Source organism: Alligator mississippiensis, chromosome 14, assembly GCF_030867095.1.
Source record: "Alligator mississippiensis isolate rAllMis1 chromosome 14, rAllMis1, whole genome shotgun sequence".
NCBI classification, from domain to species: Eukaryota; Metazoa; Chordata; order Crocodylia; family Alligatoridae; genus Alligator; species Alligator mississippiensis.
In genome coordinates, this window is record NC_081837.1 from 32217644 (window position 1) to 32244965 (window position 27322).

Below are 27322 nucleotides of genomic sequence, written 5' to 3' on the forward strand. Positions count from 1 at the left end.
CCAAAGTGTGAAAGGCACAGTGCTAGCATGAGGCCTGGGCATTCACTGACCCTGTTGTGACAATGTTGGCAGAAAGATTTAAGTGCAGAAGCCGGATAGCTGGCACCTTTACACTGGAGTGAACTGAACTCTCTCTCCAGGCAATGGGAAGAATTGCACTTCAGAAATTATCAAGTTCCTGCATGAACCATCCAAATACAGAGGTAGGAGGGTAAAGATCGCTAGTGATGTCTCGAGAGTGGCAATAGAGAGATGTCTCTGGTGTATTTCTGAGCTGCAACTTTGCTTGCTGAGAGTAAGTGGGTGGGTGTGCTTGGGCCACCTTGTCCGAGACAAACTGCTGCCACAGTGTAGACATACCTAGAGATATTTAAGAGCCTAAATCTCTGAGACTTTAGCACATCAGAGCTAGATTTCTAAAGGGTTTTAGGCACCTATTGCTGCAGATAGCCCTCTAATTGGGTTCTCAAAAGAACCTAAAGAGTTTAGGCAGCTAATTCCCATTGATTTCTCACTCTGCTGCATGGATTTCAATGGTAGTTAGACTCCTGACCTGCTTACAGCTTCACACAATCCCCTTAAATGCCTGTTGGCATCATCAGTGTATGGCTACCCTTGGACATCTGGCTTTAAGTTGCTTTTAAAAATGGAACTGAGGTTTCAAAGAAATTCTTCAGAGAATTTAACCCAGATCTAATAGTGCTGAAGGGCATGTCTGGGTGTGGCTGGAGTAAATGAAAACTTTCCCTTAGCCTCAGTGTGCTGTGGTTCAGACACATACATTCATAATCCCCAAGCCTATAGCTATTTGAGCTGGACACAGGACTCGCTGAGGCACATGCAATGGGAAATGGAAAAGCCTGAATTTTTTAGGGTCTTTTCTTCTAGTTTAAGTGAACGCAGGTCTTGGTGGATTTCAGATCCTTTTGTCCTAACGTCCTTGGTGGATTTCAGATCAGCGCAGCTGACCTGGGCTCTGTTCTTAATTTCTCCACTTTGTTCCTTGTCTCCTCAGTGTTGGTTTTGCAGTGGCCTGACCCCAAACCCAGAGCTCAGGGCCATAGGCAAACCCCAGTCTGATCCTAACTCTTTACCAATGCACAATTTATTTTCTGTTTTATGGCTGTAGTCTCCCTGCCCCCGAACCAGGAGCCCGAGCATGATAGGCACTGTATGTGCCAACTAAGAGATGATCCATACATCCAAGAGCTAGCATCTAAACATGTCCACAATGGCTCAGGCAATTGAGCTACCCTTCTACTGCCCTTACCATAGGAGCAGGAGCTGCAGAGCCCTTCTGTAAAGCAAGCTGGTACTTGAATTAAGATGGAAAGTTAACCTGAGCGGTCAGCAGCCAGCTTGGCTTTGGTTGTGAGCAGACATACTGCAAAGGCAGATTCAAATGTGTCCCATTGCCTGCATCCATAGTGCTACATTCACTTGTGCGTGGTGCTAGGATTTCTGGGGGTACATCCAATGATTCTTAGCAGTGCAGTGAATTGTGGGAGACCTTCTGTGTCCTGATGGGCACAAGCAAGGAACTGTGGGAAAGCACTGAAGGTTTATGGTCATTCAAATGGTTTAGCGGCCTATGTCCTTGGGCTACACCCAAGTGAGAGCCTAGGTTTTATTTATTGATTAGATGTACCATACGTCCTGGCCTGTCCAGAAGGCTCAGAGTGGGTTAAGTCTGTCATAGACTCAAGCCTAGGTGACATAGGAGCATGTCTTATTTTCAAATGCAGGCTAGTTTGGAGCACCAGGTTAATCTACCCCTGAAAGCCCAGCCATTATAAGGATTGAGAAGTTTGTATGTGAGGAAAGATGCTTTACACCAGAGCAATTCTTTCTTTTACCCTTGAGGATGAGCTGTATCTGTTCAAAGCATCTTTATACAATAGAACTTGGGTGGTTTACTCTGGGTGGTTTTCAATCTGCTTAATTCCCAGGGGTTGCCCAAATGAAGGATGGGCTGCACAGCTGTTTGCTGTGGCTTTTATTCCAAGGGACACCACTTCTCCACTCAGCTGGAGCATCTCAGCCATCCCGTGCAGCTGATTGCTGTGGCTCTGTATAAGGATACTAAGCCGATCCTCATCTTTGCAGGGGACAAGGAATCTAATGCTGCCAAGAATTAGGATTCAGCTGTACCAGTAAAACTGACTGCACCACAGGTGTGTGCACTGCAATAGCTGTACCAGTGTGGTTGAAGTGATACAACTGTCTGGCGTAAACAAGGATGTGTCATTAAACACCTCTTTGACAGAGGGCAATGTGTCTGCCATGTGGACTGTAGCGTAACGGTACCCCCGCTAGCTTTAAATAAGCCCTATGCTGGGTACTTTGCACTGCTTCTCATTTAAAGCTACCTCAGGCATTTCTATGCTGCACTGCAGGATGCTATTGGATCTGTAGGATCTGAACTCGCATACATGCTTTTTTAAATGTTTCCTCTAGTCTGGGACAGACATAGCATAAACTGGTTTGGGCTGTTTTGAAACTGGTTTATGTGCACTGTTACAGGTTTAAATCAGTTTCTGATCACTTTTTAAACTGGTTTATGTGTAATGTCTGTCCCCAGCCAAATGGTCTAACTTTAGAACTGTGCATTGAGACACTGCTCTGCAGGTCTTCCCCAGACCACTGCTGGGACCAGTCAGGATTGAAATAGGGTCACCTTAGTTGACACAGTAATTGAGGGCCACCCTGCCCCTGTTGCCTCATTGTCTTCCCTCCCCATCCCTCTCCCTCACTTTCTCCAATTTTCATCTTACTCTTTTCTCTGAAAGTCTGCATCTGTGTCTGTGTCTCTTTCTCTAATCTACCCATTTCTCTCTCTCTCTTTCTGCTGCTGTCTCTCTCTCTCTCTCTCTCTTTCATTTCCTGCCTCACTGGTTGTGACAGTTCCTCTTGCTGACTCTCTTGTTTTCTCGACAGACTGTTCTTGCTTCCAGTGGCGGACTGTACTGCCTAAGCGGAGGCTGTAATAGCATTGTAAATATCAGCTGCATGTGCTTGCGGTGGCCCTCTTTTTATTCCCTTCCCATGGTGTTTCTCCCCTGCACTCAGCTGCTGTGCGTGTGGATTGCATGTTGTGAATACAGAGAGCTGCTCTGCAAAGACGCTGGGTAACTACAGCAGAGGGAGCCGGGAGTTTAAGACACCAAGGGGCTGCTATCCTAACCTAAAACATGCCTGACCTGGTGGAGATCCTGTTACCCCACGTTGTGATTTGACGTCATCCATCCATCCACCCACCTGCCTTGCTGACCCTTTTTGCACCTTCTTTCTTTTTTTCTTCCTTTCTTTCTCTCCATCCCCATTCCATGAAATAATCGAACTCAAGCCAACAAGGCCTGAGACTAGGATTTGACTAGGATCACACCTGGCTGTGCACAGACAGGACCGAAGCCATACTTGCTCACTGTCTCATCCACACAACTTTATTTTGTATCGGGTCTTTTGTCCTAACTCTTTGTAGGACGACACTAACTCTTTGGTCCTAACGTCTCTCAGTAGTAACTAGAGCCATTGCAGAGACACATTGCTTGAACACTGCTCCTTTTCCAGCAGGAGGTTAGCGTCTGTCCCAGCCAGGCAGTATTTGGGGCCGTATAGATCCCGCCTTCCCTGTCCAGCTTGGGATCCTGGAGCACAACCTAAGTTGCCCTCAGCAGTAGTTGATCTGTTGATAGGCAGAGGCCAGGAGCCTGGGGGCATGTTGTTTTAGGCTTGTCAGCAGCCAAAAGGCAGAGAAACCCTTGCAGGCTGGCAAGTTGGTGGAAGGGCTCTAGACCCTGGGGCACTTGCACATCTGTGCTGATGTTATGTGCTGTCACTGGCCCAATTCAGAACACCTGTGTAGCCACTACTTACTTGGACAGTTCAGGATGTGTATGGTGGGTGGCCTGAATGGTGCAAGCTGTGCTCTCCCAGTATCCGTGTGGTTTGACGGCCCGTGTTAATGTATCTTGAGAGAGGTTTATGAGTTTATTTCAAGAGGTGCTTTATCCTGCCCCCCACCCCCCAAATCAGGCCTCAAAGGCATATATGGCAGAGCTGGAGCCAGGTGGGGCAAGGGCAGTGGCCTGAGGCGAGAGGTCTGTTTGATAGGGTTTGCATTTGTGTCCTCATCTGAGTTTAGATCACTCAGGAACAGCCACAGCTCAAAAGCTTTTTGAGCCATCTCAGTAGCTGAGCGAGGAAGACATTGCTTCAGTTACCAAGTCTTGGTTCTCTGCAGGGTGGGATCCCAGGTGTTTCATCACTGAATTTATTCACAGCAGTGTGGCAGCACCTCTGTCTGCTTCTCTAGGGGGGCACTCCCAGAGGACACAGCATTTCTGGGCTTCAGAGAGACAGCACTAGCATCTGTTTCACTTCCACACTGGTGGACTAAAGCGGGGTTTTCTAACCTGTCTTAGTGTCTTAGGAGCATGACCCCTGTGTGGGACTCCATGGCACTAAGTTGCTTAGCCCTAGATCCTTAAAAGGAGCCATGTGCCAACCTACCATCAAGGTTCTGGACCTAAGACAAGTCTTGACCCACCTTATTTTTAAAATACCAAATAATGGGACTGGAATCACGGGCTCAGGAGGCCCTTTGTAGTCCCATGTCCCTGGGTGCAGGCAGGTGGCCCTAAGACCTGTGGTGCAGTTTGAACCGGATTCCCCAGCAAAGCAGGAGTGAAGTGGGTGAGGAAGGCTCACTGTCACAGTCAGTGATGGGGGAGCTGGGCAGGAGGGCAGGGGAGTTGGTTGTCCTTTTGGATCTCCCCAGCTGGCATCTACTGAATTGCATGGTGCTCCCTAACTCTCACCGCTGCAGGCATTTTGCTCTAAGCTGGCCCAGTGCTTCCCAGCTAACAGGACTGATTGACTGCAGATAATGAGCAGGCTCGTAGCCTTAGGATAGCTCTGAGCTATGTAGCTGTAGCGGTGAACATTGTGGGTAGAACTAGGGAAGAAACTCCACTGACTACACGTGACAGAGGATCCTCCATGCGGGTGAGCAGCCATGGAGAGCACAGCGTGTCTCCCAGGAGCCTTTCTCCCCATGGCCTGCCCTGCTCCTTCCATGTGCTCCCACTGACTGGCTAAGAGATATGCTTTGCCCACAGGACTCTGAGGACAACTCCCGTGTTTCCATCACCTTCTTCCGGCTTTTCCGAGTGTTGAGGTTGGTGAAGCTGCTGAGCCGAGGGGAAGGAGTCAGGACCCTTCTCTGGACCTTTATCAAGTCCTTCCAGGTATGTAGGGGACAGCCCACAGCATGGGCCAGCAACAGGCTCTAAATCTGGCACTGTCACTACCAAATCACTCCTGCTTAACCCAGAGGAGTGCTGGCAGCAGGCACCAGGAGCAGACAGTTAACCTTATTTTGGACCAGTCACTATAATGGGAGGCAGTCCTTGATTTATCACGATTATATGTTACACATTTGGTTAAGTGGATGCTTTGGTGAGGATAGGTCACCCTTCTCACCATGGGCAGATCAAGGATTTTGAAAAAGGGGTGCAGGTAGTATGGTCAAGCATCACATAAAACATAATAGCTATGTTTCTCCAGTTAAAAAGAAACTAGAGGTTCTTCTAATATTCTAGGAGCCTAGGGCTACATAATTCAGTTTAAGATTGAAGCAAAAAAAAACTTTACTGGAATGTGCATTGATTTGCTATATCATTTATTATGTATAAAAACACAACAAATTAGGCAAAAAAATAATCAAAAGCTGTTGTTTCATTAGTCCTGTAGTCATTAAAATTCAATGTGCATCTCTCTTTCAGATTCATAGAACAACTCTTGTCTTTTTGAGCATCTTGGTTGTGCATCCAATGCTTCGCTGAAAGTTTCTTACCGGAGCTGATGTACACCTGAGTTAACACTTCTAGCTAGAGTTAAAAACAGTCTGCAGGGCTGTGAAATAGGAATTCCATTACCAGGAGCCAGCAGCACACAGCAGAATGGCAGAAAAGAGAGAACTCGATTAGGGGCACATTAAGACTTGAAAAAGGAGAGAGGGTGGTTAATACCTGGGGAATGAAGCATTTAGAAGGACTCAGCTAGATGGTGGTGAGCCATGAAGTGCCATGAAGGCGTAAGCCTCAGTGCTCCCTGGATAGAAATACTGCTTTCGTTGGCAGGCAGGTATTTTTAAACTTTGGGTGTGCCAGGAATTGAAGCGGGGGGTATAACTGCACCACTGCACCTGCCTGGATCTGCCCCTGCCTCTCACCTTGCTGCCAGGCTGGCATTGCATGAGAATCCTGGACTTTTTGCTTTGTCTCATAGGCCCTGCCCTATGTGGCGTTGCTGATCGTGATGCTGTTTTTCATCTACGCTGTGATTGGGATGCAGGTAGGCAATGGAGACAAGGTGGGCCTGTGGCTGGTGAGGGCTGGGGGAGGCAGCATCTGAGTTTTATAGTGCTTCAGGGAAGCAGGGTAAGAGGGCAGCTCTGTGAAGGTCCCCTTCTGGGGGCCCATGGGGGAGAGCACAGTTTTATCCTCAATCCTCAAACCAAGAGAGGTCAAACTCCTCTAGCTTGTCAGGGTGAGTCAGTGGCAGAGCTAGGAATGACCACAGAGCTGTTGGTGTCTGACACCGTGCCTGGTCTGCAGGGCCTCCCTGTTTTGCATGCTCCCTGGCTGTGTTTTGGGATGCTGAATGGAAAGGGGCTGTCTGGATGCAGCACGCAGGAGGGTATCTGTAGGGCACGCTGTGGCTTTCCAAGGCACTTGCCTAAGGGAATCTGGACATCCATCCCCCATTGAATCTCAATACATCCTTTGGGTTCCAGAGGAAACACTGAAGCCAAGTAACTTCACTAGCAATCAGGAGCAGAGGGGAAGCTTATGGGTTTACAGGGCAGAGAGGCTGCCTATGGCTGGGCATTTCTGTGCAGGGCGGCTTGAGCCTGACAGTGTGATTCACAGATGTTTGGGAAAGTTGCCATGGTGGATGGGACCCAAATCAACCGGAACAACAACTTCCAGACCTTCCCCCAAGCCGTGTTGCTGCTCTTCAGGTCTGTGGGGTGGCAGTCCCCTTTTCAAGCCACTGCTCCATGTCTGACCTCTCTGCTCACCCAGACCCTGCGTTCGCTAATCCGGAGTAGACCCGAGGGACATGTACATTGTTTTTCACCCCACAATGTCCAATCAGGTCAACAGAAGCATTCAGAGAATTTGTGTTGACTTGGCTGGATTGTTTCCTTAAAAAAAAAAAAAAGAAAAGAAAAACTAGTAAACAATTTAAGCCATTTGCTGTTCCTATCTGAGGTAGCCATTGGTTTCTAAATCTACGTCAGTTTTGTCACCAGCTAAATTAAAAAGAAAAAGCTCCAAGTGAAACGTTTCAATCTGGCCTGAACAAAACATCTCATATGACCCAAAACAAATTTTCTGACTCTTCGAGAAGACTCCCTTCCCCTCCCAGAACTGCAGGCACAGCCCAGGGGTCCTGGCTCAGGGGTCTGCTCTAACCACTGCATGCCTCTACCCTGCCACATCTGGGGCTGGATCCCTGTGGTCCTGATTCCCAGTGGCCTCCTGTAAGCTCTGGCCCATACTTCCCAACAGTATTGATTTCCAGTGCCTGCTGTAATCATTAGTCCACACTCCCTTCCTGAGGGCTTGTCACCCCCTGCCTTGCTAGGGCAGCCGTCCCCTACAGACCCCAGCTGATGCTCCCTCTTTTGGTAGGTGTGCAACAGGAGAGGCCTGGCAAGAGATCCTGCTGGCCGCCAGCTACGGGAAGCTGTGTGACCCAGAGTCCGACTACGCCCCAGGAGAAGAGTACACTTGTGGCACCGGCTTTGCCTACTTCTATTTCATCAGCTTCTACATGCTGTGTGCCTTCCTGGTATGTTTCTTTATTGTGAATCCCTATGGCCTGGCTGGGCCATTGTCACGGACCACTGAGGATAGATCTTGGAGCTTGTCCCAAAGCTGTATCTCCATTAGCTGTTCCTTAGCACACCCAGCCCATCTCAGCAGCTCCAGGCTAGATGAGAGAGTCCAGCACGTTCTGCATTGTGAAGCCAACCTCCCGTATTTTCCCCAGGGGCAGAAAGAAGGCTGGGAAGCAAAGTATCAGTGCTGCTCTATTCATCAGTGATCCTGGGGTGTTGTCCCCCAACCTTGGGAGTCTGCCTCATGATAAACCAGGGCTCCAGGGAGGTACAGAGCCCCTGCAAATGGTTCCTTGCCCTCTAGTCTTCCAGAGGACCACACAGTGCAATGCTGTCAAACTACTGAGTCACACAACCTCAAGCTGGCGGGGTTGAGATGAATGCACTGTCATATAAACTAAGGACAAGCATCAGATGCCATCTGGGAGAGGGCAAGGGGAGGGAACCCACACTGCTAAGACCTTTTTCCTGCAAGGTGTTAGCCACAAACCCTGCTAGCCCCAGGAGGTTCCTCTACCCACCTGCTCTGGACCCAGCCCTGCTAACACGACACTCACTTCAGACTCCATCTGCTGAAATGTGAGCAGTTTCCCCAAAACCAGGCTCATGTGGGGTACTGTTTCGGGGCCAAGTCTCCATCCCATCTGGCTCTCTTCAGGGGGAGGCATATAAGCTATTCTCCGTGCAGTGGTTCAGCTCGACAGCCTGAGAACAACAGCAATGCATGTCCCTTTAGCCCGCTGCTTACCTGTATGGAAGACAGTTCTCTGATCCATATGCCAGGCCTTGTCTCTGAATGTACAGAGTCCCCCGGGGAGGAGAGAACGCTGAGTTGAGACCTGTCAGGCTGGTCAGAGGGGATGATTAGTCAGAAGAGACTAACCAGTACCATTTTAGACAGTAGAGAAGGTGCCATTCGTCCTAGTGCCCTGCTGTCGTTTTATATAAGACCTGCATATTGGATCAGCCCAGCTCCTGTCCTGTCCTGTGGGCTCTGGGCGAGATGCTCCACTGACTTCAGCAGGGCTGATCTGAACTGGCTGAGCAACTGGATCTGCCTCCGGATCCACTGGTGTCATTCACACATGCTCATTTCCCATCAGATTATCAACCTCTTTGTCGCTGTCATCATGGACAACTTTGACTACCTCACGCGTGACTGGTCCATCTTGGGTCCACATCACCTGGATGAATTCAAAAGAATCTGGGCTGAATATGACCCAGAAGCCAAGTGAGTGAAAGCTTGTCTGCGGCTGACCTTGGTCTAAGTGGCTGCAGGAAGGTGTATTATTTCCTTAAACAGTTGAGTGAATGTAGCAGTCACATAAGGTGCTGGATTGACAGCCCTGGGCACTGACAGCTCCTGTTAATTCCCAGCTCAGGGATAGCTGAGGCACAAGCTTCCCTCCACCCTCCCTGTGTGCCTCACTGTTGACTTGGAAAGGGCCTTGCTCCGAATGAGATAGGACTTTCATTTCTGTGGTCCTGTGAGGTGACCACTCAAAGCATCAGGTTATCATGGTGGTTTTGGCCTGTAGACTCTTGCCCATTAAGGAATGGACTGAGAAACAGCTGCTTATTTGAACACAGAGCACCAATTAGCACAAGTCAGATTGACACTGTTGGGTCCAGACTCAGGCTGCCCAGAATTCCCTGCCCAGTGCCTGCATCAGCCAGTCTCCAGGGACAGGTGTATTGGCCATATCTACATGAGACGCTGACTGTTCAGGAGCTTGTTACTACTGCACAGTAGTGTGCCATGGCACGAAGCATGATGCGATGCTACTGCCCAGTAGTAACAAGCTACTGCACAGTCATCAAGAAGCCGTTTAGGGACACTACTGCACCATAACTCCTGTTACTTTGCGGTCATTTTGTGTATGCAAGTACTAAATGACTGCGCAGTAGGAACTGCACAGTCAGCATCTTGTGTAGACACGGCCACATTAGCACAGCAGCAAAACTGGGGCTTGGCCAGTAGGGCACTAGCCATAAGTGTTGATTGAGAGAGGACACCAGGATGGCAGCCCCCAGGGAGCCCATGCTGGGGCAGCAGCAGCTGATGTATGGGGAGATAAGACTCTCCAGCGCTTGGTACAGCCTCCCCAGCTCTGAGGCACCTCTGCCCAGGGCACTAAATGTCCTAGTTATGCCTCTGTGTTGGCATCATTGAATCACTCTGTGGTATGTTGCAATACCAAACCCCATTGGCTTCCAAGTTGCTTCCCTTTCTGGGTAAGTCTCTCCTGCATTGATAAATGTGTTCTCCTGGCAGTTCTGTGCCACAAGAAAGCAGCATTCCCCCATGTCACAGATGGGGAAAACGAGGCACGGGGAGGCTGAGTAACTTGCCCAGAGTCATGCAGGGGGTGTGTGGCACAATGGGGAATCAGAGCCAGGCTGCTTACCCCAACCCAGCTCTCTCTCCACCCTTCCCCACGAGTTCTGATCCCAGATCTGAGCAGACAGGTGGAGCAGAGCTGTTTTGATTCCAACAGGGGGAGAATCAAGCACCTGGATGTGGTGACCCTGCTGAGGCGCATCCAGCCACCCCTCGGCTTTGGGAAGTTCTGCCCGCACCGGGTGGCTTGCAAGGTAACTGCCTACTTGTCAAAGGAAAGTTTCCTTTCTATGACTCTAAGGATCTCCCCTCCTAGGCCTCTCCTCCCACCAATGCACATACCAGCCTCCAGCTGCACCTGCTTCCACTGAAAGGACTACAGAAGGGCAGAATGCCAAAGCTGATTTTCAACATCATGAATAATTATTATTTATGATCTGATTGGGAGTGTGTAGTGGAGCAGGTGTCTTTTGGGAAAAGCAAAACAAGATGGACTTAGGCTGATGTACTCCAGGCTCCTTTTGATATAATGGCCCCTTGTGCTATTGCGGGCAGTGCGGGCAGACTGGATAGTCTCCCTAGGGAACTGCCTTTGGTAAGAGCCCCAGAGCTCTTGCTAAACAGAGCTCTGCTAGAGATGGGGTCAAGCTGCACAGCCCAGGCCTAGGGTTCAGATGTGGGGAATCCATTCAGTGTCTGCTGACTAGTGAGAGTTGCAGCCTCAGTTGATTGCTTTTGAGACCATACCTTTGCATGTGCCATGCAATAGATGCAGATCCTGGTTGTCATGAGTGTAGAAGAGATTCTGTGTTGAGGATGCTGGACTTGGACAGAGCCCACAGGTCTCTGTGGCACACCAGCTCCCTTTCTGGGGTGCACAGCATCACTACGCAGGGTCTCTCAAAGTTCCAGTGGGCCCGAGCCATCAACCAAGGGAGAGCTGCCCGTGACTGCGTAAAATGTTCTCGTCAAGTGAAATATGGTTGTTGGTTTGTTGTGCAGCGCCTGGTGTGCATGAACATGCCTCTGAACAGCGATGGCACCGTTACCTTCAATGCCACCCTCTTTGCCCTGGTGAGGACAGCCCTCAAGATCAAGACAGAAGGTGAGGGACCACTGGCTCCCACTTCAACATCCCACCCTGTGCTTGGCCAATCTCTAAACTCTCCTTCATAAAGCTTTGCTTACACTTTGCATTCAGAGATGACCTCCCCCAGCACACATAGGAGGTGCCTGCAACATTAATACCCAGCACCTCTCAAGTGCATTTCATCTGAAGCCTTTTGCTCTTTGGGCCAGACTATTTTGCTACATATCTACCTAGGGAAGTTGTAAAATGTCCATCAATGAAGGTTTTCAAGAAGAAATTGGACAAGCATTAGTCAAAGATGACTAAGGAGTAGCTGTGCCTGAACTGCTGTGTCTAGAGCAGCAATTAGAAGCCCAGGAGCACCACCTCACTCCCCCAACACGTTGCTGGAGTTCTGGCTCTCCAGTCAGGGGGTGTGATGTGTGGAGTTAAGGTTGCTGTACCTAGGTTGAAGAGCAGAATGGAGGGCATTGGGCATTTCCCTTGCTTCTGGGCTTTGCTGCTGGCCATATTGGGAAGGGAAGATTTTTTCCCCCTTTTGGGGCTACAGGTGTTGGGTTGGAGTGTTTTGCCTTCATCAAAAGTATTGGGTGTGGGCTGCAACCAAGGCTGGGGATTTTGACTGAGATGTCAGTGCTCCTGCTGGGACTAAAACCCTCCACTCAGGATCAGACTGATGATCACCACATTTGGAATCAGGAAGGAATTTTACCTCCTGGTCATGGACTGTGAGGTTTTTGCCTTCCGCTGTAGCAGGGTCCACAGCCCTCTTCCTTGGAGCTCTCCCGTGCAGTTTAGCAACTCATGCAACAACAGAACACTGACCACCATTGCTTCAGATCAGCTAATGTCCCCCCTGCTTTACCTGGAGCAGGCTAGGGTGCTATACCTCACATTTATGCAGCAGGGTTGATTGTGTTATTAGTCAATTACACAATCAATTAGTCAACTGATTGTGTAATTAGTCAATTTAACTCAGCCGAACACTGAGCCTTTAAGCCTTGTGAGGTTATTTAGGGGTCAGTTCAGTCCTCCATGGGCATATCTACTCAAGATGCTTTACTGCACTTTAGATTAATCTAATGCACAGTAAAGCATCAGCATCTACACATGCCTGGGACTTACTGTGCAGTAAGTTAGGCTAATGCACCATTTGCTAGTACCCACAAATACAGGCACTAAATTAAGGGTGCAGTAGCTGACCAGAAGCAATTTGCTTCAGATCAGTCTAGGTAGCAGGGGGCCACAGGGGGCAGTGGGAGGGAGTGGTCTGCAGGTCCACTGTGAAGCTCAGGATCGCATCCTGGCTCAGCAGCCCTAGTCTGGGGTGATGCCCCATGCCCGTGTAGCAGGAGTACCCTGAGCTTTCCTCCTGTTTTGCTTGCTGAGGGGATGGGGGAACTCTCTGCCCTTGCAGCATCAGGCTGGCGACAGAGAGCTTTCCCGTCCCCACAGCCCTGATGCTGCTCACGCAGGACACACTCCCCGCCCCACACCAGATCAGTGACAGAGAGCTCCCTTCTGCAAGCAAAGTGAAGGGAGAGCTCAGGTGCTGCTGCTGCTTGGCCATGGGGCTTTGCCCCAATCCAGTGCTACTGAGCCAGGCTGCAATCCCAAGCTCCACATATCTGGGAGCTGTCCCCCACTCTGGGACAGCTGCCCCCAGCTCCCTGGAGCCCAGGCCTGACCTCCATGCCCTTTGCCAGCCTAGGGCTGGCACCAGAGGAGCCTGGAACTCCCCTGGCTGCTGCAGGGGGACAGAGCAGGGCCAAAGGGCTGGAGCAGCCTTGGATTCAACTGCTCCAGTTTACTTAAGGTGCATTAATTGTATGTGTAGATGCACCCCATGAAATCCAGTCACCTCTAGGGTGGAGCAGAGCAGCTGTTATAGAACACACAGCAACATGACACAATGGGTTAATTCCAGAAGAGAACAATAATACTAGTTTTAATTAAAAAGGCAGGGAAAATTTAAGGATGCAGAATTTAGCTGGAAACTATAAGGGCATCAGGGTTGAAAGTTCAGCGCTTGGATGAGGGTGTCATTGGCTCTGTAATGACCAAAAGCAGTCAGTGTCCTCTGCCCAACAGGAAGATTATCAACTACTTCCTGAGTTACCAAAGGAACTCCTTGTGTCATGTCGGTGTTCCCTAGATATCTCATCATACAGGCCAGTTACAGACTTGTTTAGGATGTGATATTTCATGCTCACAGCCTAAGACAGCCATCAGGATGTGTTGCATGGGTCTGCAGTCTAGATTCCCTCATCCTGATTCTCGCAGGATTGTCTCAGTGTCACCCCACCAAATTCATCTCAAACACTGAGTAAAGGCAATGTCATTATGTCTTGACACTGTCCCTTCACATTTTGTTACATTGGGGTTAGGTAACCTTTTGTGACTGCAGGCTGGAATGACTCATGCTGGGTCAAAGGTGGATGGGCGCTAGGACTCAGCCATTTGATGCCACTTGTCCCTGCAGCAGGAAGGGGAGAATATTTGCAGCCAAGGTACTGAATGCTGCTGAAACCCCATATCAACACACTAATCCAGTGGTTCCATGGCCTAGATCCACCCCACAGGCCATAGGTTGCTGACCCCTTTGGTATGCCATCTCACCTTGCATCATGGCACCAGGGCATTTCATGAAGCATCCCACTTCCAGATGCCATATCATGACACAGAAATACAGAATCAGGCCCACAGACTGCAGTGAGTTTTTGGAAGAACCTTCTTACAATGAGTGCCAATATGGCCTTGAGAGCAAGCGGTGCCTAGACTGTGATGATGAGTATTTTAGGGAAGCTGGGACAGATGAACCGACGATGGGCAGGTGAGAGGGAGGGGTGAGCCTTCATGTACCATGGGTTTTTCTCTGCATCATGACTTTCGGCTTCCAGTCATTTTCTAAGGATATTGTTTCCTTAGAGGCAGAATGAATGAGCCTGTGGTTGTTTCCTCACAGGTAACTTTGAACAGGCCAACGAGGAGCTGAGAGCCATTATCAAGAAGATCTGGAAGCGAACTAGTATGAAGCTCCTGGACCAGGTCATTCCACCTATTGGAGGTGTGTTCTGCCTCTGGCATCTGCTACCCTTTCTGCTGTCATTGGCATATGCTTTTCCTGCTACCATCTGCCAGCACCTCACCTGTTAGTAGCTGCTCTGTAGGACAGCTGTGCAGTGTCACCAGCAGTGTTAATGGCTTGGTTTTCTCCCCTCCAGACGATGAGGTGACAGTAGGCAAGTTTTATGCAACTTTCCTCATCCAGGAGCACTTCAGGAAGTTCATGAAGCACCAGGAGGAGTATTATGGATACAGGCCCAAAAAGAACCCCATTGAAATCCAGGTCAGTGGAACACAGGGCAGGTGGAGACCACTATTCATCCTGGCTGTAGGAAGCAGCCAGACTTTTCCTACTGCTCAGGGATAGTGTAGGTTTTAAGTCTAAATAGGCAATGTTGGGAAGGAGGTTTAAATTCATTTACCAGTGCAGGAAAGTGTCTGCACTATGGAAGGAAAGGAATAATTCGTGGTGGTACAAAGAGATAGAAGTGATCAAAAGGAATTGTAGAAGGAATTCCCAGAGACGAGGTAACCGGGGTTGTGGCTTTCCTCTCACCTTGTCATTAATGCCAGAGCTCTGTCCTGTAGCAGCCCCACAAGTGACCTTCCCATCTCTGTCTTTCCAATCAGGCTGGCCTGAGGACCATTGAAGAAGAAGCTGCCCCTGAGATCCACCGAGCAATCTCTGGAGATCTGACTGCTGAGGAGGAGCTGGAGAGAGCTATGGTGGAGGCAGCGATGGAGGAAGGGATATACAGAGTGAGCACAGCAATGTTGCCTCCCTGAGGTGTTGTCTTTGGTCACCACGCCCAAGCCACCAGCTCCAACAACCAGTGTCCCGCTCAGAGCACTGCCCACAGAGGGCTAGCAGTCTCAGATAGACTGGCCAGCAGGTCCAAGTTCATATGACAATGCCTGAGATTGCAATCACAATGCTGAGGCCACTCGATCCCCAACGATTAGGCAAGAACTAATTGAGGCAGCCACGTATGGCTAGAAGACAATTCTGGTACAAGAACAAAAGGGCATGAACTGAGTTAATTTAAGGTGAAAGTTAGAGGTTTCTAGCCATCAGAGCAGTGAGGTTCTGGAATACCCTCCCAACAAGCCCCAAAGCTCTAGCTGCTCTTAGAATGGAGTTACATAAGTGTATGTAAAAACATATATGGTGTAGAGCCTGTGATAGCAGGGGACTGGACTGGCAACCCAGGAGGCTTCTTCCCAGGCTCTTCCATTCCTCTGAAATCAAAATTGTTGTCTAGGACTGTGGCAGGGGAGCAAGGGAGATGCCCAGGCAGTGGAGATAGTGCAGACCATGGAGGAGAGTTCTGCCATATGAAACTGGCTTTGAGGAGCATGGTCTCCATGTCTCCTCTGATCAATCCTTTTTTTCATTCCAGAGGCAAGGGGGCTTGTTTGGTCAGGTTGACAACTTCATTGAGCACCATAGCCCCCTGCAGCCCCATGTAGCCAGCCAAAGACCCCTGCAGTTCACTGAGCAGGGCAGCGAGGACATAGACTCCCCTGTCTTCCTCGATGACTTCACCCCAGAGAGGAATACCAATGCCAGCAATGCCAACAACAACAATGCAGCATCACGGTAATGCCCCGTCTGGGTCAATGGAGGGGAGGGGAGGAAGGGAGATGCTCTCAGCACAAATGAAGTTGTTTCTCTCAGAAAGGAATCCTTTCATCCCCTAGAATAAGCCTCTGGCCTGCTGGGACTTGGGGTGCAGATGAGGGGAGAAAGAAGTGCTTCCATCTTCAGGGGAGGTAGGGGCTGGGAGGGTGCACATACACACTTGATTTTTTGCACATGTGTATGTATGTGTATAGCTACATGCCTGCATGCATATGTACACACTTGTATCTGAATGCCTGTGCACATGTGCTCTTGTATATGTGCCTACATGCTTAGATAAGATAAATCACTTATTCTGAACTCCTGGGGCTTGCTCTCAGTCTCAGATCGCAGGTGAAATGAGGTTCCCTGGCTTCAGCTTACAGGTTGAGACCTGCTTTCCGAGGGCTATGCAGCATCATTTCCCCTAGACTGTGCCTCTCGCAGGATATGAAGGGTGAGGGAAAATTGCAGTGCCCCTTAGAAAGCACCATGGCCTGTGGCCTTGGGATCGCTGTTGCACACAGCCATTGGGTAGTGGGTGAGAGGTACAGACTGCTACTACTAGCAGGAGGCAGACTAACCCAGCAGCTGGCAGCTTGCTGCCAGGTGGCTTTGGATCTTCATCTAGTGATTTCAGGGGAGTGAGGCCAGTTTACCCCAGATGAAGATCTGGGCCCACATTTCTTGTGGAACACTTTGAAGTCTAGAACAAAACAGAGGTTGATGGAAAGCAGCAGAAACCCTCAAAACCCAAGGGACCTCAGTGTGCTCACTCCCACTTTTGTTCTATGTAGAACTAAATGGCCAGAAAAGTAGATGGTGCTCCCAAAAGAACAGCTTACCGCAAGACAGTGTATTCACCCCACTTTTATTCAACATCTACATTAATGATCAGTCGCTTCCTGCCAAATGTCAGCCTTTCATCTATGGTGATGATCTGCATTACCACACAGCAGAATAATTTTGAGGACACAGAGAAGATCCTGGAGAGGGCACTGAACAACAAGATGTCAGATTACTATCTAAACAATTATCTCAAACCTAACCCTAGCAAAACCCAAATCTGTGCTCTTCATCTGAGAAGCTGGGATGTGGAACAACATCTGAATGTCACCTGGGGTGACCAAAGTCTCAAACATCAGAAACACCTTGTCTACTTAGGGGTAACACTGGACCATACACTTAGTTACAAAAAGCTTATATTAAATACCAAGGCCAGGGTCAACACATGAAACACCATTCTGCATAAGCTCGCAAATTCCAAGTGGGGAGCATATCCATTCACCCTACGCATTGCTGCCTTAGCACTTCATTTTTCTGGGGCTCAATGCCTGCACCACCTGGGGACACTCAAGTCACAGTAAACATATTGACACTGCCCTAAATGATACATGCAGAATAATGGCAGGCTGCCTAAAACCCACCCCTGTTCCCTGCCCATACACACTATCTGGCATAGTGCCCCCTTACATCAGGAGGAAAGTAGCAATCAACATTGACTGGCAGGTACAAGAATCAAATGACTGCCACCTGCTATATGGACAGCAACCAGTGCACTGTCATCTCTCATCGAGAAATAGCTTTTTGTCCTCTATCACAACGTTGACCACATCACCCGAATCAGCCAAAACCACCCTCTGGCCAAAAGAATGGGAGAAACTAGGTGACAAAGCTGTTGAACGGAGCCAACAAGGACTTGTCCCCAGTGAGGAGTTAGCATCTGGTTCTAATTACAAATGGCATATGTGATGGAGCTGAACAGATTGATAGTGGGTCTTGGCAGATGCAACTTTCACATGAAATCATGGGGCCTTTATGCAACCGAACAATGGTTTGTGAGGAGAAGCAAACCATGGATCATCTCCTGAGATGCCCTGTAGCATCACAATGCACCCCACAAGATTTGGCAATGCCAACACGAGAAGCAGTGGCCCATGCAGAATACTGAGAGCAGACCATATAGAAATGTTGGACTGGAGACACGATGAAGAGGGTTTTCAGCACCTCAGAGAACTGGGTTGTTCCATTTAGGAACAAACTTCAGGTTTGGGAGGCTGGATGGAAATGGTGGCCTGTGCACAGAGAGCAGGCGTATGGCTAGACATCCCTGGTGAAAATGCCCCTTCAGGCTCTCCAAGGTCTTGCTCATGAGCAATGCAGCTCTCTGATGTACGTTGAGTTGGGTCCACTTGCATGACACGCTGTTTCCGAAACAACCTCCTCACTCCCTCTCACCTTTTATAGTGCTCTGATTTATTTGAACTGGGTGCTCTGGTGAAGGTAGAAAAGACAGCCCCCTGATACTCCTGGCTGGATCATTGGGGAGACTGAGCCAAGGGACCTTCTATATCAAAAAGCAATCAGCTGCTGCTGCTGTTTGAATGAAAGGAGTCAAATTATTAACTCAGCCACAGTAACATCATCTAGCCAAAAGAGGAGTATGGAGAGTAGCACTGTTAGTCTGAGTACATAAGCATAAATCACACAGGATGGCTGCAGAATAGGGGGGTAGTGAAACAGGATAGAAGATATGGGTTACTTTAAGTACAATGGGTTTAATCCTTCATACTTCTTAGTGATGCTATCCTGTCTGTCTGTCTTATCTCCCCAGAAGCACTCTTTTGCCTCCGTATTCATCTTGTAACTATACCTGTCTATATAGTAAACTGGTTGATCTCTTTAACAGTGATTAACAAGTTGTGATCTGCAGATTATTATTGGTCCGCAAGGCTGTAGGGCACCAGCCCCACTTCACAGTTAAAAGGTGGACAATGCAGATTCATGGTGGCCTGTAAGAAATGCTGAGAGTTTGTGGTGTCCATTGGTCCAAAAGTTTGGGACTCCCTGAGCTGGGCGGCAGTACTGCTGGTGTTTGTGCTACCATTAATAGTGTTCTTTGTATGGAGGGGGCTGTAAGATGAAAAGGTTGTGGCAGGGAGGAGATGAAAGTAGAGGGAGGTAAGGAAAAGAGTGGGAAGAGGAGCAGTGATGGGTTAATGGCAAAAGAAAGGAGGGGTGGGAATTGTGCCTGGTGATTGATGTTTGTCAATGGAAGCAATGGTCAAAGAGTAGCCAGGCAAATCCTGAGAACAGTCTGACCTGCTTTTCCATTTTCCTCAGGGTGGAGTATGAGGATGAGCTGCAAGGGAAGAAGATGTCCTGCCAGACACGACAGCTATCTGCATTGGGTTAGTTCCTGCCGCTTCCAGCCCTACTTCTGTGGGGTGTGATGGAGAGAGGCAGAGCTGCAGCAGTGGGCAGCACTGTGGGGCAGAGGGGCAGGCATGTGCAAGGCACACAGCCAAGGGATGCTCCTGTGATCTTTTGCTGTGAAAGATGGAAGCAGCTGAACTCTTTCTACCTTAGCCAGAGACATTTTTGTTGCCCACTGCCTCTCAAGGGATGTAACGAGTGAAGGGGAGGGAAGAGGGCCTGGACATGGCTCCAGCAGTGACATGTGATGGGAGAACCAGTGCTAGCTGGCACCTGAGAACGCCTCTAGAGTGCTCCTGGAGCCCGCTGCTCCCTTGGGCCGTTGCCTGCGAATCCCCTCTGCGCCGGTGCTCTTCCCTTGGGCGGTGCTCTTCCCTCTGATGTTCCCTTCTTCTCTTCTCTTCTCTTTAGCGCCCAAATGCACCTCCCACCAGGAGAAGCTGCAGCAGGAGCTGAGCAGGAGACGAGCAGCCAGCGTCAGGGTGTGTCCAGTGTCACGGCTGCACATTGTCCCCCCACAGGTACATGGGGCCCATGCCCTCAGTGTAGGTGGCAACTCAGACACCTGTGTCTTGCCCAGGTGGGGTAGAAGGACTCCTCATTCTATATGTGTAGACAGGACCTCTTCCTCATAGAGAGACTAAGGCAGCTGTGGCCATGGGCTTTACCTGCACACACTCTAGCTGGTGGCCAGGTATAGGGGACAGGTGTCTCCCGGAAGCATATAGACAGGTTGCCTGGGAGTGCAGGGCCTGGTTACACTCAGTGTGTCACTGCTCTAGCTGTTCAAGCCCCAACAGCAGGGATGTATCACTGTCTGTGCACCCTGGAGAAGTCCCACTATACAGAAATGGAGCAGCAAAGCTGCTCTCAGGACAAGGATGATTGATAGCGTGGGCAGGGAGCACACTCAGTGTAACTTCACCACCTCATTTCTGGGTTTGGCACAGGTGCAGATGTGAGAGCGGGTGCTTCCTGATGGCACTCGCAGAGGTACAGAACGGGGTAGATACCATTACTGCACCAGGTTGCCCCAGCCTCAGCTGCTGGGCCCTGCAGGTGCTAGTCTGGGCAGGTCCCAGTAGCCACTCAGATATGTGGCTAACATGAAAGGCATTCACTGGGGTAGCAAGGAAGGGTGAGGTGCAAGCATGTCTTTTCAGAGGCTTTAACAGTTATAACTGGGGGTAAAACCCAAGTGACTCTTGCCTGGGGACCTGGGGGCCCATCCAAGACAGGCTCTGGACCCTTCAGACCTCATGCCTAGGGGTGATCTCCAGGACCAGTGTTTCTGAGCAGCTTCCCAGCCTCAGCGTCAGATGCAGTGAGTGGGTCAGCCTTGGCTCTCCACCTGGGCTTTGCTACTTCCCACTGCACAGACTTGGCCCTGGGACAGTTACTGGCCTTTCACACACCGTGCAGCAGCTCCTGCTGTGGCCTCTGCAAGCATCTCCCTGGGGGTCACCCTGCTGCTTTTGACTTACCATGGCACCAATGCCATGGTTACCAGGTGCCTGGATTACCTCCTGGGTCAGGGTCTTTCTGCTCCCTCACCCTCTGGTCTGAGCTAAGGGATCTTCCCACTTCAGGGGGCTGCAGTTGGCTGGTGGGGTTTGACCAGTGAAAACCCCATTGCAATCCATTTACCTCCTTTGGGAGGAGCCCAGGACCTTGTGCATCCTGAAGCACAGACCCTTGCAGACCACAGCACCCTCATCTCTCCTCAGCCTGGGGTTGTATTGTATCACAGTGATCCCTGCCCCAGGTCAGAGCAACACTGGTAACCATGCTTGAAACTCTGAGCTCAGTGTACTATGCGTGAACTGGATTTCCAAGATATGGCTCCCTCTGTTCCTGTAATGGCACTAACAAAACTTTTCCTCATTGTACTAAAATGAACAGGGTACCCAGCTGTTAGCAGGTGGCCACTGCGGCATGGCAAAGGGAAGGCAGGTGTGTCTGAAAGGAGGCCACAGTCTCCTTCCAGAAGGGTGCCACAGAGCAGCTAGCAAAAACCGTGGTCGGCCAGAGAGATCTGAACAGTGTGCTTCCACAGGGCTCAGCCAGCCAGGGGGGCAGTACCTGGAAGACTTGCAGGTCCCTGGATCAACATAGGCTGCACTGGACAAGAGGCTTTTGTTACATATTCAGAATTATCTTGTCTGAACTGTGACTCTTTGTTCCTGCTGTCCAGGTGCCCAGAGAGGAGGCCAGTACCCATGAACAGGGAGTGGAGGAAGGGGAAGTGCAAGGCTCAGCATGGCAAGTGGATGGTGACAGTGATCTGACCAGGGAGGAAGACCCTGCTGCCTCTGCACCAGCCACCACCTTACTTATCCAGGAGGTAATGCTGTATGGAGCCCTCTCCCATATGGGACCAGCAGAGAAGAGAACTGGTTATTGGAGATAAAACTGGTTCAGGAGTCCTCTGCTCCTGGGCTGGAAGCAGTACAGGGCAGAGTGCTGTAGGTAGCAGGACAGGATAGCAGCAGTGACCAGCCTTGGGTCCAGGGAGAGAATGGAGAAAGAGATCAGTCACTGGTTAGAGGAGTCAAAGGTCATTTACTGGATGTTGAAGTGGAGTCAATGGCCAGCTGTTCATCCCAGAGTGGGGAGGGATGGAGTGAAAGCCAAGATCAGCAGTGGGTTCTGTCATAAGGGCAAGAAGGGCTAAAGAGGACCACACTCAGCAGCAGGAGAGTGAAGCAGATCTCCCCAACTGGCTTAGTTATGAAAGAAGATTAAAGGAGCTGAGATAAGTTTATGGAAAGGATAGAGAAAAGGGCGTTCTGGCTCTCCAGTCAGGGGTGTGACGTGTGGCGTTATGCTTGCTGTCCTCAGGTTGCCGAGCAGAATGGAGAATGTCTGCTCTTTCCAATGCTTCTGGGCTTTGCTGCTTGCCACATGGGGATGGGAAGGCAATGTTTCCCCTCCTGTTGCTACAGGTGTCAGGAGTTTCTTTTAGCCTTCCTCAGAAGCATTGAGTATTAGCTGCAGCCAAGGCTGGAGATTTTGAGCGTGGTATGCCAGTGCTCCTGCAGGTTCCTAGGTGGAGAGTTTTGCCCCTCCATTTAGGGTCAGGCTGATTGCCACATTTGGGATCGAGAAGGAATTTTACCCCATGGTCAGATTGGTACAGGCTGTGGGAGGTTTTGCTTTCTTCAGTAGTGGGTGGTATAGCTCTTTTTCTTGGCTCTCAAGTGCACGTTAACAACCCTTGCAGTAGTAGGACACTGACTTTACCTGTGGCAGTCACTGGTGCTCTTGGTGTCTCAGTAATATTCCTTGTAGTTGTGCAGCAGGGCTGACTGCATAGTTTTTAGGAATAGGTTAGATTAGGATGGTTTGAAAAGGGATGATCCTACGTCAGGCAGGGGGTTGGGCTAGATGACCTTTGGAGGTCTCTTCTAGCTCTACTTTTTAAAGATTCTTTGATAACAGAGGGCCTGCAGGTTGGGACTGAGGGGCAGTGGCAGAGCTGAGTGTAGGGAGTCCAGAGATGTTATAGCAGGGGCTGGAGGTCAGGATTTGGGGGGGCACTGGCAGGGCCGTGTACATGGCACCTGCTCACACTGTCCTCTAGACCAATGGTTTTCAACCTGTGGTTTGCGGACCCCTGGAGGTCCACAGACTATTTTGTAAGGGGTCTGCAAAAGATGACTATGATCGATCAAGAGTATGTGAATACCTACACTTACAATCCAAAGGGGGCTGCACCTTCATTCAATTTTGTTTAAGGGTCCACAAATGAAAAAAGGTTGGAAACAACTGCTCTAGACCTTGTTCTATGAATGTTCCCTGGTCCATTGGAGGGTGCCTCAGCCATGAGGCAGGGAGATCAGTGGCACTGAAGTCAGGGAGGATCCCTGGCACAGACTGAGCAGCCCTTGAGATGGGTGTCCCTTCCCTCTGCTGCAGGCTCTGATCTCCGGAGGCCTCAGCACCCTGGCCCACGACCCATCCTTTGTGACGGTGACAAGCAATGAGATGGCTGCTGCTTACCAGATGGAGATGGAGGAGGTGGAAATGGCTGCTGCTGAGGTCCTGAAGGGAAGGAAAAGCCTGGAGGGTGAGAAGACTACCTCTCCTGGCCAGCCTCTCTCATCCACATCACTACACAACTCTCATGGGTGCAGCGTGGTCAGCTCCCAGGAGGCCATTTCTGCCACCCACCTGTGAGACGCCACTCTTGCCCTTCTCATCATTGGTGCCACCCATGGGGGGGGGCACTCAGTTGTGTGCTTTCAGAGGGTTACTGTGGAAACACTAAACTACCCTCTCTCACACAAATAAACCCTTGGCTGCTCTCTGGCCTGGGGGAGGCAAGTGTGAGATGTCACTTGGGGATCTGGAGAAGGACTGAGCAGCCGCAGGGATGCGACTCCTGAGATATTTCCTACAGGACTGTATTGCGCTGTGCCAGCAGAAACTGTCCCCTGCCCTTGCAAGAGCTGTACCACGCAAGCCAGATGGATCATTAAACTCCCTGTGATGTGTGACACCAAGGATCTTGCCGCTCTGCTTTTTCCTTTGCTCCCTTCGCAAGCAGCCCCCAGTTTGAGGAAGCCTGTCATGAAACACTTGGAGGCTGTTTTCAGATGTAAGGAGCAGCCACAGCTCCATCCACAGCCAACATGGGTTGTTGTTGCCCTGTCCCTCAGCCCAGCCCCTGGACTTCCAGAAACAGAGGCACCAAAACTAGCTGCCGCTTTCAAAATGTATGTTCCTAGCAGCCTCCATGTGTATTGAGGGTGACCTTCCCCCCCAGCTCAGCGAACGGGGAAGGCCCAGCACTGCACAGGACGGAGCCCAAATCTACTCTAGCAAGTGCAGTATCTTACTGCTCCTTTCTCTGCTGTGAGCTCCCCAGCGGTGAACCACCTTCTACCTCATTGCTCAGTCTGCAGCACCCTGACAGAAGAGAGAAGGGACAAGTTTCCCCAGAAACCCTGTTTAACTCAGATCAGTGACATTTGGGCTGTAAAGTATGGTTTCATTACAGCCACTTTATTATGATTTATTACAGCCTCAAGGCCTCAATTGAGATCAGGAATCTATAACCAGGGTGCTCAATCCCCAGCCCGCAGGCCAAATCCGATCTCCAGAGCCATGGCTCGTGGAGGCTCCCAACGGTCGGGAAATTTGGTGGGAGGAGAGCAGTGGTGATTGATACTACTACCCTTCTACCCCTCTCCTGCTGCCAAATTTCCTCCCCGCCTGTGACTGGATCAGGGCTGCCCCCGCTCCCCACTCCCGCACAGCTAGAGCAGAAAGGCTGTACATCACTGATCGGCAGGGATCCTGGTTTTCTCCGTTTAAAAATTGCAAATTCTCTGATTAAAAAACCCAACATCTGCGATTCAAACGAAACACAACTATATATATAGGTATCAAGCAAACACAATATTTTATTGATATATTTACAATTTTAAAAGCAGTTTGGAAGCTCAATCACTCTAATAAAATAAATTCTAAGTACCTATAAATTTTGGTATTTGATTTTGGGTTTTTTATCATAGAAAAATCAGAGTTCCCCCTGCCCCCTTAGCTCACCAGGATGCAGGTCCAGGCCCCTCACTCCCCACCCACAGCCCCCTGCCCCCAGCCATGCTGGAAGGAGCCCCCAGCCACCAGGGTTATGGGGCCAAGGGTGGAGAGCCCAAGCCCATAGTGGGCAGCCCACCCCACCCCATCCCACACAAATCTGAGGGGCATGTGCCCCCCATGCTTCCCCAGGAGTGCATGCAGCGGTGGGGACCCAGCTCCCCCGTGGACAAGCCACCCATGGCTCTGTCCCACTCCATGCCCAGGCCCTGTGGCTGCATATTCCAGCCCCAGTCCTGCCCAGCTCCCTCCCCCCTGCACTATGGGAGTCTCAGTCCTCACCCCCCCACACACACACTTACCTCTCCAGCAGCCAGCCATGTGCATATGTACATGTGCACATGTACATGGCACACCCTGCCTGATCGCCCTCCTCCTGCTCCCCACAGCCCCTTAAAGGCTGGAACTCTGCCAGCCTGCAGAGAGCTCTTTGCAAAAAGTGGCAAATCCATGTGTTTCTCTGTTAAAATGAAAAATCCCCATTTTTCCGTGGGAAATGGAAAATGTGGATCCATGCTGATCTATAACATATAACAGGGCTCTGTACATATAACAAGAGACAGTCCTCACAGAACTGAAATCTAACAGGACAACCTGGACAGAAGCAGTATTGCTGTCTTTGTGTTACACGTGGGAACTGAAGCCCAGGCAGGTAAGGGGAGAGATTTTTGCATTAGTTCTTTTGCAAATTCCATTTGACTTCCAACAAATGTCAGAAAACAACTGCTCTTTCACTTCAGGCCAGAGTCACCCTTCCTCCTGCCAGTGCCTATACGCTATGGGTGCATCCCCACTGCACAATATGTGCAGCTGCTGCTTGTCACCAGGAAACGTCCATGCACGTGTGCTCTGGTGTGTGGTACATTGCCCTGGGTGGGGTAGGGGAGGTTGGGGTCAGCACTTGGGCTGGCCCCAGCAGCCTTACCTGGAGTCCTGAGGGCCTCTGGGGGCTGCAGCCATGACAGTCTGGTAGCACAGAGCCTGGCTGGTAGCTGGAGCTAGACCAGTAGATTTCATATCTTTTCTGGCAGATTTTTGATTGAAGTGGGGCACGTTAGTTCTGCTGCAAAGCCAGGAGTAAAGATGCCAGGATGGATCTAGTCGCTGCACATGTTTTTAACAGTTAGGACATTAGATCACTGGAACAATGTGGAATTAGCAAGGGATGTGGTAGATTCTCTGTCACGTGGCGTCTTTAAACTAGGGTCCAGATCAGTGGTCCTCAACCTTTTCAGACTCCAGGCACTTGAGCAGCACCCCATTTCAAAAATGAATGTATTTACTACAGTGCTTATCTCCTCACCCCCACAGTACCTTTCAAGGGATTTTGCGGCTCCACAGGGTGCTGTCGTGGGAGAATTTCTGCTCTGGTGCACACTTCCATTGCTGGTAAGGTAGGCACAAAGAGGGCAGATAAAGATTGCTAAACTTTGCTTGAGAGCTAGCCTAAAAGTATGCAAGGAGGTTGTTGTTACCACACCAGACAGTGCTTACTCTCACTAGGAGGACTCCCAAAAGCTAATCTTGCTGGCAGAAATGGGCTTGGATGGGCCCAACCCTCTCCCAGAAACTTCTGAGACCTAGTACTAGGCAGGGGAAGCATCTCAACCCCAGGGGCACTAGGACACAGGTAGTATATCATCTTCCAGACTGTGTCTTAGGCTTAGTCTGTACCTGAGAGGGTGAACATGCTTGCTACCATGGCTGCTCCTCTGGGGACTCAGCAGCAACTGGAGCCACTTGCCCCCCTGCGGCTCTGGGAGCATAGGACAAAGCGGAGGGATGAATCAGGCTGAAAAGCACAACCTTGCAGCCCCACATTTCCTGCCTCCTCCTCCCCGCTATGACGGAGAGCATTGCTCAGAGCACAGACTGCCAGGGAGCAGTCATGGGTGTCACTTGTCTGCAAGATGCTGGAGGTCTTGGTGCCAAGCAGGAGAAGAAGCAAGTGCTCACCTCCTTGCACAGGGGCCAGGGGCAGCAGCACCCATAAGAAAGGATCATGCAGCACCACAGTGTGCCACAACCCCTCAGATGAGAAGCCTTGCTCTAGAGCAACCACAAAGGCTAAGCTAGTTAGTGAAGAAGTCACTAGATAGAACTGCCTGGCATCGGTTAGGTCTAACTAAAGGGAAAATTAATGGCCTTCACAGTCCATGAGCTCTCAGCTGGTGCAGATCCATTTGGCAACACTGAAGTCAATGGAGCTCTGCTGATTTTGCAGGTAAGGATCTGGCCCCTCTATGCTTAGCCAATAAGTCTTTCACAGCTGTACCGCCTCACAAGAACAAAGCAGAGCAAAATCCATTTGCAGCAGTAAAGGAACCAGGAAGGGTTTGAAAGCCATGAAGAAGGGAATGCGTGGGCACAGCTGGGCTAGAGGTTTGTAGCAGATTACTTATTTGCCAAGCTCTGCTTCTTCCTTTCTGTGCCAGTCACCCAAGGTGCCCCGTGCTGGGGCCAGCCTTCAAC

At 50.2% G+C, this 27322-nt stretch overlaps 1 protein-coding gene across 1 annotated transcript in view; it reads left to right on the forward strand.

Annotated features, from left to right (window-relative positions):
* The window catches only part of CACNA1S (calcium voltage-gated channel subunit alpha1 S), a 91825-nt gene extending 67120 nt beyond the window's left edge, over positions 1-24705 (forward strand). Inside the window, exons 29-43 of the mRNA XM_019492602.2 lie at positions 5121-5249; positions 6292-6357; positions 6936-7027; positions 7704-7863; positions 9016-9143; positions 10411-10507; positions 11256-11358; positions 14309-14410; positions 14568-14692; positions 15040-15168; positions 15810-16009; positions 19154-19221; positions 19658-19767; positions 21441-21590; positions 23165-24705. Of these exons, the coding sequence (XP_019348147.2) occupies positions 5121-5249; positions 6292-6357; positions 6936-7027; positions 7704-7863; positions 9016-9143; positions 10411-10507; positions 11256-11358; positions 14309-14410; positions 14568-14692; positions 15040-15168; positions 15810-16009; positions 19154-19221; positions 19658-19767; positions 21441-21590; positions 23165-23425 (1920 nt within the window). The 3' untranslated portion in view covers positions 23426-24705. The remainder of the gene's footprint in view (positions 1-5120; positions 5250-6291; positions 6358-6935; positions 7028-7703; positions 7864-9015; positions 9144-10410; positions 10508-11255; positions 11359-14308; positions 14411-14567; positions 14693-15039; positions 15169-15809; positions 16010-19153; positions 19222-19657; positions 19768-21440; positions 21591-23164) is intronic.
* Positions 24706-27322: the final 2617 nt, after the last annotated feature.